General features: G+C 34.9%; 1 protein-coding gene across 1 annotated transcript in view; it reads left to right on the top strand.

Moving 5' to 3' along the window:
• PTPRQ (protein tyrosine phosphatase receptor type Q) overlaps nucleotides 1-13123 on the top strand; it is a 197347-nt gene that overhangs the window by 151238 nt on the left and 32986 nt on the right. The window contains exons 34-35 of the mRNA XM_004280590.3: nucleotides 125-224; nucleotides 2725-2853. Of these exons, the coding sequence (XP_004280638.2) occupies nucleotides 125-224; nucleotides 2725-2853 (229 nt within the window). The remainder of the gene's footprint in view (nucleotides 1-124; nucleotides 225-2724; nucleotides 2854-13123) is intronic.

Here is a 13123-nt window from a genome sequence, read left to right on the forward strand (position 1 = left end):
GAAACACATCTGTACACTTCATTAGCATTATTGAGAAATATGCCAAATTTTTTCCTGTATTTTGAGACCCAATGTAGTATTACATATAATAATAATTAATGATTTTATATGTCTTCCTCTTCAGGTGAAGGGCTTTCAGAAAGATCTGTAGAGATTATACTTTCAGTCACTTTGTGTATCCTTTCAATTATTCTTCTTGGAACAGCTGTTTTTGCATTTGCAAGGTAAGACTTATTTGTACTTATTCCTAAGATGCTTTATGGACATCATTCAGTCATGGCCCAATCAGGAGACAGAAGCCACAATGGTTACTTTAATGAGAAACATTTAATAATATGTTAACTAGTAAAAATAGTTAACAACTGAAGGGGGTAAGAGAAAACACTAAGGGATCCAGAAGTAGCAAGTGCAACAAAGCTACTCTCTCTAGGCTAAGGAAGAGTGGACAATAGAGGAACAAAGAACTAGAAGAAATCTCACTCCCAAGTTTGACATGGAATGGCTACCACAGACACATGCAGCCCTATCACCTACCTTTGTGCAAAGAAATATGACAGAGGAAGGGCTGGAGCTGATCTGTAGAAGCTACCCATCGTTACTGGAGAGTTGGCAGGCTGGAATCGGACAGTGGAAGCAGCCCACTCTTGCCTGATCGCGTGGGTGGGCTGGAGCTACCTGGAATCCTTCACTGATGGAGAGAGCATGAACTTAAGAGGCAGCTAGTGCTCACCCAGGTGGGCTGCTGGGCTTCCACAATGAATAAGAATATTGCAGCGCTAGAACACTCGAGGGAAGTATCTCCCTGTCCCTATTGCCTTGCAGGATGACTGCAGTGTCCTCTATTGACAAAGTTTAACGTCTAGCCAGCTGGCAAAGGAGAAATGTTAGAGTCTAACTTCAGTATCACAAAGCAGGGCAAAGAAGTATGGACGTAGAGCTGAGAGACAAAGTGGTAACCCACAAGCAGAAGCTGCCAGGCTTTCTCCATCTTTTTGAATATTTTATAACTCTGATAGGTTTAATTGAAAAATATTTTAATCAGGTCTAAATTTCAGATTTTATACAGAAGAGATCACTTTTCCAGTAAGAACACTTAAAACATGTCCAACTTCCTTATACGGTGGGCCCCTTTCTCACGTTTACTTTATCAAAATGTCTGTACTGTGTTTTCCAAGTGTTTTTTTCAAATTCTCGGTATCAGTCTCTTAAAATTTCCGTTGTTTACAGGACCTCAGGGGAAGCCTTAGTTGTGATCCTAAAATTAGTTTCATAAGGTAGATTGCCGAGTTAAAGGGACCTTACATTTGTAAAAATAACTATTATACTAATTTCCTAAGTAGCTCAATAGGCTCTATTTTATCCGAAGAATGGTGTCCTGTATTCCGTTTGCCAAGCATCCTCTGTTTCATCTTGTATCATCTTTTTAATTATCATTTTGATGGATAATTTGAAGGGCTCTTGAAAGATATTTTTCTTATACCAGAAAGTGTTCTCAGATTCAGCCAGAAGATGGTGAGAGGCGGTCGTTATTTTAGGCACTTTTAAAGTTATGTTGTGTAATATATGGTCCTTGTCCCTGAGGGATGTGCATCCACCATATTGATATTGTTTTCCTGCTCTAAAATCATTTCTTTATAGGATGAACTCCTTTTGTGGGCAGGAAATGGGCCCCTCTTATTCCCTGCAACTTTCCTACATACGACTCTTCAGCCAACAGAGTCTGTTCTCACCTGAACATTCCGTCAGTTTTCATACAACTCTGCTTTTGTTCAGTCAGCTGGAAATGTGCTTCCTCCTCCTTCTGATTCTGGAACACTCAAGTCAAATCCTACTTTTTATTTCCTCTAAATACTAATAGTTGTAATCACTTATATAACATTTTATAACTAATCAATTACTGTTTTAGGAGTTGTAATTTGACTTTTTTTCTCTTTTGTTATGCTTTTTCTACATTTAGATCCTACTTCTCAACTAAATTATGTCCTTGAGGATAAGGACCATATTTTATACTTCCTATATCATCCTTAACACATAAATCATAATAAATGTTAAATGTCTGAAGTGCAAAAGATACATAGAATAGCTAAATATTACTTTATAATATACCGTACTATGTCATATAAAAATAAACATGTAAAAGGGCTCAAAATGAAGAGACTTTGATTTGATTCGCAGATGCATGTGATTTTATTTTTGAACCTGAGTTTTCTGGTTATATATTATATTCTTAGATTACATAATCTGTATAGTTATATTATACTTAGATATTACATATTTGACAATATTTTTATAAAAGCCAATGAGACAATTCAAAACACATTTTTATGTATTTTCACGTTATGTAAAAACAATGGAGCATTGTCTTTTAGCACTGGTGCTGATAGCAGTGAGCTATGTCCACATTGGCATATTTCCTTTTTATGACAAACATATGAGACAGCTTGAGGGAGAAGAAACAAGCTCACAGCCTCAGTCTCATTTGCTCTGTATTTTAAATGTGCCAATGGCTCAGGCCTTGATGAACTAATTCTCATTAAAAGCAGCATGTTAAAAAATTATAGAATACATTCTGTGGAATTAAAACAGGAAAGAGTTGAGTAGCTGCAAATTTGCAACATACTCAGGGAAGTGATCCCAACAAAGAAATTATCTGACTAATGTCTTAAGAAAACTAAATATAATTTCATATGCTTTCTATGATATTCCCTTCTTGGACTTTATTAGAATTCGACAGAAGCAGAAAGAAGGTGGGACATATTCTCCTCGGGATGCAGAAATTATTGACACTAAATTCAACCTAGATCAGCTCATCACAGTGGCAGACCTGGAACTGAAGGACGAGAGATTAACGCGGTGAGCACTCCTCTGGGCGAACAGTGGTCCAGAGGGCCCGGAGCCATGACCCTATTCTGACCTATGCTTGTTGGAAGTGTTTGTGGGGCTCCTATTTACACAGGTCGCAGAGATCTTCTTTCAAAGGGTGACCTCCATCTTCTACACACTTCTCACTGGTGTTCGGAGAATCAATCTTCCTAGTACTTTCGAGTTCAATAGGAACCTTGGACTATAATGTTCAACCAAGCTTTTTTTTCCTGAGACAAATATTTGTACACATTAAATCTTTAAAATTATATTTAATAATTCACTTCAGATGACAGTTTTTTTTCCCTTGGATTTCCTGGAGGTGTCCACATTTTTTATCACAAATTTAAATTAAATTTGTAACCGCTTGATATTGTTTATATCATTTTTATAAAAGCCTGTCTTATGCCTCCTTATTTTAGTATAAAATGACATTAGAAGTCTAAATTGTGTATTAACACTTCATTTTTTTAAATTGCTTAGTATTTAAGAATTAAATACAAAGTTAAAATTACCTTTGAAAGGAAAAGTAAAAATATGTATACTAAATATGTCATCAATATGTATTGGAAATAGAATGCTTAATTGTAAAGATAAATTATTCAAAATGTTGGCACATTTGAAAAACTTATATTAAGATAATTCACCAAACTCTTTTATATTTTTTATTTTTTTGCTTGTTCAGTGATTGATAGTTTTTTCTTTTTCCAAATTCTTAATAAAAACTATCATCAGATTGTCTTAACAAGTTTCAATTCTTACGAGATCCAATATTTTGTGATGCTTACAAGCACATGACAGTTGTTACAAAGTACCTGCACAGCTGTGCTGAATTTTAGAAATTGTTACCAACTCTGAAAATATGGCATCAAAGGTCTTAAACTTAAAAAAGAATTAATCATTTATAGTTGTCATTTACCAAAGTTGGTCTTTACCTGATAGACTGACTTTGCAAAAATATTTCCAGTATGTCTAAAAATATCTATGTGCTATACGTAGATATACGTATAAGTATATATACGTGCTATAGAGGGAAGTGTCATCTGATAAGCAGGGTCCTTCCAAATGCGACAAAATGAAAGTTATTCAGTTTTATCAGTAAATTACAAAGAAATATGGTTTGTTGGATATGAAAACTTCTTTATATTTATCTACATTTGTTTATGTTCCAATACAGGTTGTTCCTATCTAAAATGGATAGTGCTCCAAAGACTATGTGTAAGATGGTTATATATTAAGCAGGACATAGTTTTCCACATGAAAGATCAACTAATTTTCAGGGTAACCTGTCAAAGTTAAATCATATCATAGCAACAATAGAGCATTACTAGTATTAGGCTCTGTGTCTCAGTTCTATAAGGGTCATACTGCATAGGAAAAGGAAAAGGAAGTTTCTTCTCCTTTACCCCTGTGGGCCCGACTCCTTTCCACACTCCTTTCTGAGTTCAGGCCTGGGATCTCCATCTCTTTCTTCTACAAGTGAAAGTATACAAGGGATAGAACTTCAAATCTCTGAGTGCAATTAATTTTAGTTTCTTGAACAATTTAGTTGAATCTGTTCATACTCAAACGTGAATTTCTAAGTGCCCAAACAATTTTACAGCATTTTTTAAAGATTCTTTATTAATCCCCCAAACGTCTCTAGTAAGTAGATCTTTAGGAGTTATAATACAGTGAAAAAAAAAAAGCCAGTCAGTATTGGAGAAAGTATTCTTTTTCGAGGAGGTTACCATTCTATAGAGGCTATGTGAGGTCAGATCCCCTAAGCTCTATGTGTTTTCACAGCTTGCCCCCTACTCCACTGCTGAACACAGCCATTATCAAAAAGGGATAAGATATATATTTTTTAAACAATGACTGTCATGACAGCTAATGGAAAAGGTGGGCAAAGACTGTATAGATTGTTTATTATCGGGTACTTATAATTCAGGGACAGCCTTATTTAACCTTGCCTCATTTATTTTCCTGTTCCATGTTTGTTTATATATATGTCACTTTATTTGTACATGGATGTACAATTGCCTTTAAAGTATATTTCAAACAATTTTATCTGTTTTTGCATATAGAAAACGGGTATGTATTACCACTAGTCATAGCACACTTAGAAATTTTAGTTTTCATGCTTTTTGCTTTCTCATTTACTTGTTATGACTCTAGTACTCGTGACTGTAAAAACTTTCTCATTGGTAATTCCAATGGCACATACTAATATGATTTGCTTTATTACAGAAATTTATTAAAATAACTATCAAGTGGTTTGGTAGTAATTCTTTTCATTATAGAGATCTATCTCCAGTTTTATTATTTACTGAAGGTTTTTCATGTTAATAAAGTCACTAATACATTAGACAATAAGACTAGAAAAAACAGTAATTAACAGATTCATAATTAGCCATGTGCACATATGCATGTGGTCATTCTTCACTGAAGCTCTAAAGCTCTTAACCTGTATTTCAGGTGCTGGAAAATCTGAATCTATTCAAAGCCATACATGTCTGATGAGGGTAGAGCCACAAAGACTAATGGTAGATTCTGAGACAGAAGAACCAAAGAGCTGGAGTTAGCTTCCAAACTGTTGAGTAACTTATGCCATATGTCTTTGTGATTTACAAGAAGGAACTTAGATAATTTCCTTTAAATCTACCCAATTAACATATGCTCTTTATACGTGAGGCATAGGCTTATTCTTTTCCTTCCAACCTGCCTACTTTCTTGATGCTAATTGGACTTGCAGTTTTCCTCAGTGTTATACGTCTTCACATGTCCATAACAGAAATGATAAAATATCTAATCAGTAGTTAAAATATTAACTTTAGGGAGTCACCTAGTTGACCAAAAATGGTCATTACAATACTTGGTACTAAATCCTCTTCAGGATTTAGGGTTCTGTGGTTAAGAAATTATTTATTTTATATCTGCCTATATATTTATATACATTTTAAGATTTGTCCTATAATTTTTATATGTATAAACTCTCATCATTTGATTATATCTTATTTCACAAAGAACCTGAAGAATTCTCTCATTCTTCTTCTCTTGAAAGAGAACAAAATTCAAAGATTTAATACTCTATAAAGCCATGAGAACATTCAGAGATATGCCAAGAAAATGTTTTTTAAGTTCTTATTTGGAATGATAATGACATCATTTCATTATGCACATTTTCTATATAAGTTTAGTGAACGCAAGCTTTATTTCTTGGGAAGAATTCTTGATATTTGTGCTCATCTATTCCACATTTACCAGATTAGAAAATAACCCTTGGGTTTTGCTATTTGATAAACAAATGAACAAAACAAAGTTTTGTGATGGCTCCTTCAAAACACAGCCATTAACACAATGAAGTGAGAAACATTTCTAGGAGGAAATATTAGCAAGATGAGCATACACACACTGGTAATGCAGACCTATCTCTTTAAAGTTGCTGAGCCTGGATCACTGAAGAAATCAAGGAGGAAGTCAGAAAATACCTAGAGACAAATGAAAACAAAAACACGACGATCCAAAACCTATTGAACGCAACAAAAGCGGTTCTAAGAGGGAAGTTTATAGCGATACAAGCTTACCTTGCAAAACAAGAAAAACCTCAAATAAACCACCTAGCCTTATACCTAAAGCAAATAGAGGAAAGAAGAACAAACAAAACCCAAAATTAATAGAAGGAAAGAAATAAAGATCAGAGCAGAAATAGAGACAAAGGAAACAACAGAAAAGATCAATGAAACTAAAAGCTGGTTCTTTGAAAAGATAAACAAAATTGATTAAATTTTCACCAGACTCATCAGGAAAAAAAGGAAGAGGGCCCAAATTAATAAAATTAGAAACAAAAAAGGAAAAGTTACAACAGACACCGCAAAAATATGAAGGACCATAGGAAACTACTGCAAGCAACTATATACCAATAAAATGGACAACCTAGAAGAAATGGACAAACTCTTAGAAAGGTACAACCTTCCAGGACTGAACCAGGAAGAAATAGAAAATACAAACAGACCAATTACAAGAACTGAAATTGAATCTGTGATTTAAAAACTCCCCAACAAACAAAAGTCCAGGATCAGATGGCTTCACAGACAAATTCTACAACACATTTAGAGAAGCATTAACACCTATCCTTCTGAAACTCATCCAAAAAATTGCAGAGGAAGGAATACTTCTGAACTCATTCTATGAGACCACCATCACCCTGATGCCAAAACCAGACAAAGATACCACACAAAAAAATTATAGACCAATATCACTGACAAACATAGATGCAAAAATCCTCAACAAAATACTAGCAAACTGAATCCAACAATACATTAGAAGGATCATATACTATGATCAAGTGGGATCTATCTCAGGGATGCAAGGATTTTTCAATATCTGCTTATCAGTGTGATACACATTAACAAACTGAAGAATAAAAATTATATGACCATCTCAGTAGATGCAGAAAAAGATTTTGACAAAATTCAACACCGATTTATGATAAAAACTCTCCAGAAAGTGGGCATAGTGGGATCATACCTCAACATAATAAAGGTCATATATGGCAAACCCACAGCTAACATCATACTCAACAGTGAAAAGCTGACACCATTTCCTCTAAGATCAGGAAGAAGACAAGGATGCCCACTTTCACCACTATTATTCAACATAGTTTTGGAAGTCCTAGCCATGGCAATCAGAGAAGAAAAAGACGTAAATGGAATCCAAATTGGAAAAGAAGAAGTGAAACTGTCACTGTTTGCAGATGACATGATACTACACATAGAAAATCCTAAAGATACTACCAGAAAACTACTAGAGATCATCAATGAATTCAGCAAGGTTGCAGGATACAAAATTAATACACAGAAATCTGTCGCATTTCTATACACTAACAATGGAAGATCAGAAATAGAAATTAAGGAAACAATCCCATTTACCATTGCATCAAAAAGAATAAAATACCTAGGAATAAACCTACCTAAGGAGACAAAAGACCTGTACTCCGAAAACTATAAGACACTGATGAAAGAAACTGAAGATGACACAAACAGATGGAAAGATATACCATATTCTGGGATTGGAAGAATCAATATTGTCAAAATGACTATACTACCCAAGGCAATCTACAGATTCAATGCAATCCCTATCAAATCATGAATGGCATTTTTCACAAACTAGAGCAAACAAATTTACAATTCGTATGGAAACACAAAAGGCCCCGAATAGCCAAAGCAATCTTGAGAAAGAAAAATGGAGCTGGAGGAATCAGACTCCCTGACTTCATACTATACTACAAAGGTACAGTCATCAAAACAGTATGGTACTGGCACAAAAACAGAAATACAGATCAGTGGAACAGGATAGAAAGTCCAAAGATAAGCCCACTCATCTTTGGTCAACTAATCTATGATGAAGGAGGCAAGAATATACAATGAAGAAAAGATAGTCTCTTCAATAAGTGGTGCTGGGAAAACTGGACAGCTACATGTAACAGAATGAAATTAGAACACTCTCTAACAGCATACACACACACACACACACACACACACACACACACACAAAACCCTCAGAATGGACTGAAAGCCTAAATGTAAGGCCGGATGCTATACAACTCTTAGAGCAGAGTTGCAAAACATAGGCAGAACACTCTCTGACACAAATCACAGCAATATCTTTTTTGATCCACCTTCTACAGTAATGGAAATAGAAACAAAAATAAACATGGGACCTAATTAAACTTAAAAGCTTTTGCACATCAAAGGAAACCATAAACAAAACAAAAAGACAACCCACAGAATGGGAGAAAATATTTGCAAACAAAGTGACCCACAAGGGATTAATCTCCAAAATATACAAACAGCTCATGCAGCTCAATATCAAAAAACCAATCAAAAAATGGGCAGATGGTCTAAATAGACATTTCTCCAAAGAAGACATACAGATGGCCAAGAGGCACATGAAAAGATGCTCAGCATCAATAATTATTAGAGAAATGCAAATCAAAACTTCAATGAGGTATCACCTCACACCAGTCAGAATGGCATCATCAAAAAATCTACAAGCAATAAATGCTGGAGAGGGTGTGGAGAAAAGGGAACCCTCCTACACTGTTGGTGGGAATGTAAATTGGTGCAGCCACTATGGAGAACAGTATGGAGGGTTCCTTAAAAAAATAAAGCTAGAGTAACCATATGACCCAGCAATCCCACTCCTGGGCATATATCCAGAGAAAACTCTAATTTGAAAAGATAACGTGCACCCCAGTGTTCATAGCAGCACTATTTACAATAGTTGAGACATGGAAGCAACCTAAATTTCCATCAATAGATGAATGGATAAAGAAGATGTGCCATATATATATATATATACACACACACACACACACACACACACACATATACATACAATGGAATATTACTCAGCCATAAAAAAAGAACCACATAATGCCATCTGGTGCAATATGGATGGAGCTAGAGATTTTCACACTAAGTGAAGTAAGTCAAAGACAAATATCATATGATATCGCTTACATGTGGAATCTAAAAAAAAAGATTCAAATGAACTTATTTACAAAACAGAAATAGACTCACAGATATAGAAACAAACTTAGGGTTACCAAAGGGGAAAGGAAGGGGTGAAGGATAAATGAGGAGTTTGGGATTAACATATACACACTATGATATATAAAATAGATAACCAACAAGGACCTAACAGTATAGCACAGGGAAATATACTCAATATTTTGTAATAATCTCTAAGGGAAAGGAATCTGAAAAAATATATATACATATACACACACATATAAAATGGAATCACTGTGCTGTACTCCTGAAACTAACATAACATTATAATTCAACCATACTTCAATTAAAAAAGATCCAATGAAGTTGAAAAAATCTAGTATTTTAATTGTATAGATTATACTTCTACAAAATAAATCCTATATTAAATCTAGGATTAAACTCTTGGGAAAGTTTAAAAGAATAAAGATATAATTTAAAAGGCAAAAACATTGCTGAGCCTAGCCGGCCCTGTGGTTTGTTTTTAACTAATTTAACTGTAACACAGATTACCTTCCCAAGAGAGTTATAAAACTTAAAATTAAATAACCCAACAAAATTTTCAGAAGATAAAGATACTACTGGCTAAAAATTTTTTATTTTTCACTGTCTCCTTTCTACACTTAAGTTAGAAGTTTTGTTTCTTTCAGTGACTAAATCAGAAAAAAAATAAAATATTGATCAGTGTCACTACTATTCTTACTTGACAGATACTCCTTTTCTTCCAGTCCTCAATTTTTTCCCCCAAATCTTAGGCATCATTCCATACTAATTACCTTGCCTATTTTAGTTGAGTGAATGTAATGGTGCATTATGTTAAGACTCAAGGCCCAATCCAGTAATCATGAATGGAATTAAAATTCTCAACAAAATGAAGCAAATAATTGATTGGCTATTTTAAGAGTATCTTTCTTTCTTCAATAACTTTAGAAGTTTGCATGTCAAATTTTTATTAAATATATATGCCTTCAGGAAGCTTACCATTCAAAAGAATCCTATGAATGTGTTTTGTAAACTGTAAATCAGAATACATTTGGTATTATTATTGTTATTTATAATATCTGTAAAATTAAGAATGACCCCAGTCTACTTTCACATCCAGGGTTTGCTAACATAGTAATTGAGCAATTACTATTCGTTAAATTTTGTATGTAATGATCTCACCCAACTCATTCAATCATTTGTGGTAGGTACTCTTATCCCCACTTTACAGATGAAAAATAATAGATGCCTAGAGAATTTAGGTAACTGTCCAAGGTCATGCACCTAGTAAATAGGACAGCCAAGATGATCCCAGGTCAGTTTGATTCTGAAGTATCAACATACACCTATAATTGTGTGTGTGTGTGTGTGTGTGTGTGTGTGTGTGTATTTAACTCTGAAGCATACTAGATTAAATCAATATAAACCCACTTAAAAAGACAAGGGCCCATGGCATCCTTCTTCAAGTAGCATTTTCTATACAGAGAATGATTCTAAGGGAAGAACTGCTTCTTTTGAATTACTTATTCTCTAGTGATATGGGGCAAAGGAATGATGGCATTTTAGTGTAGGTTCAATCTTGCAGAAACTGGAAAATAGTAGTACAATTCTTGTGACTTCAGTAAGAATTCATAAAATTTGACTGATATATGAAATTCTTTGTAAAATTGTTAGCATGTTAATTGCCATCAGTTCTTTGACAGATTCTGGTCATTAATTTTACTTCTGTCTTAACTATTTTGCAAGCAATGGCAAAAATACATGAATCCAAATAAGAAATGTCTGGACAAAATGTGAATTTGGGACAAGAAATGTCCTACAGTAGAACGAAATTTAAGATATTTACTGCTCATGTTCTTATAGCAGCAAAGCAAAAATACTGCAGTGTGTTTTTATACTAAATAAATAATGAATCTTTACTTCCAGATACTCTTCATTTTTCTTTAGACGAAAGGAGATTTTTGTCATCCAGTAAGTTACTGTGGTGATGCAGAGCTCTGCTGTGATTATTTTAATCTTTTCAGGTGGTGTGCTCTATATTTTAAAATACAAGATATGAAGTGCTGTTGGTTAATGTGCTATTTTTTCCAAAGCCCAAAAAACTGTAAAACAAAATACTCTAAACTTTCTACTTACTAAGTGTCCTCTATGATATTGCATGCTATTGATATGGTAAAGTTAACCTTATCAAAATGCACATTGACTTGCAATGTGCATGTCATAAGAATTTGCTGTGTTATCATGTTGTGTTAACTTTGATAGTAAAGTAAGTTTTTACTTAGATTTCTTCACATGCTTCTTGTCCTATTACGATGACACAAGAGTTGAGTTCTCTGATGGGTGGAGTCTGGGTTCACACTTCACACAAGCTCATTTCAACTACTGCAGGTGCTAATCTGTAAGGACCTAAGACAATGACATTCCCTGTTCTCTGACTCTGGGGCATATACTGAGCAGCACATTTCATAGAAATTTGACTTCTATCCTGACCAATGGATGGCCAACTGTGCATGCTTTCAGGCATCGCCCTAATGCCCAGAAATGCCTTTTGTATCCTAGGATAAAAATTGCTGTGTACATTCTGAAGGTAGCATAGCAAAATGTCAGCATTAGCAGGGACCCAACAATTGATTGAGTGCCCCAGAGATACTCAATTTCTTCATGTAAAGGATGTGAATGGAGGCAGAGAGTGAAAATGCATTTGATTTCAAAATCCCAGATCTACTACAGCAGAGTTAGTCCCATGAGCCGCAAGGCTGGATGGGATGGGGCCAAGACTCCTGACATTTGACCGTGAATAGTACTCAGCGTGATTAAAACAGAGGAAGCCAGGCCTTTTTCTACTCTAATCACCTTTAGCATTTTGGAATCATAGCTAACCTCAGAGAAAAATGCTTCCATTTTTATCGAACCCTCTCTGTATCTCTTCTATCGCCACATTTTCTTCCCCTGGAATCAGTGAACAGTGTCCTGCTCAGTCAGAGCTTCTACTTTGATAGAACTAAACTTAATAGTTCAGGTTAATCAGAACCTTTAAACACCTCTACATGAATCACATTTGTCAAAATAGATGTAGTTTTCTTTCAAATCTAGTTTTTTGAGGTCACCTTCTAACCCCTGACAGAGGAATTTCTGTGCTTACCTGCCTGGCAAGACTTCTTTTTAAATGGTGTTATGTCATCTGTCTCCTCTTCATTAGGTCCCCTCACTAAGAACCTCTGCCCATCTCTTCACACAGCTGTTGGCAGTGTCTTCATCCTCTCTACTGCTTCTACCCTATTGCCCCGGAGGTAGCTAGGTTTATGACCGCAGTTTTAATTTAGAATACATGGTTTACAAAATAAGAATCTGTCAAGAATTTGGTTTCACATGTGCTAATGTGGAGAGGCTTCAGTAATAAGGAAAATTCAACTCTTGCCACCCTGGGAATCTTACCTTACCTCTTTGACGTCAGCAAGAATGTTGCTCTTCTATATGTATTTAAAAGACCATTTCACCTTGTTTGAATAAAAGAACTGTCAGTTGGGCACCTACAAATGCCGGGCACTGGAAATACTGTGATGAAAAAGGAAGGGGCACTGCCTCTAACGAGCTGCCCTTCAAAGAGCTAAGCTCCCTTAAAACCTATTTGTCCTTCTTCAAGTAGCAAAAGAGACATGCTGAGGAACTACTTAGATAGCCTTTACTAATTGATTATTTTTCTAGATAATAAGAAAAATACTGCATTACTACTTATTCGGGTGGCA

This window comes from Orcinus orca, chromosome 11 (assembly GCF_937001465.1).
Source record: "Orcinus orca chromosome 11, mOrcOrc1.1, whole genome shotgun sequence".
NCBI classification, from domain to species: domain Eukaryota; kingdom Metazoa; phylum Chordata; class Mammalia; order Artiodactyla; family Delphinidae; genus Orcinus; species Orcinus orca.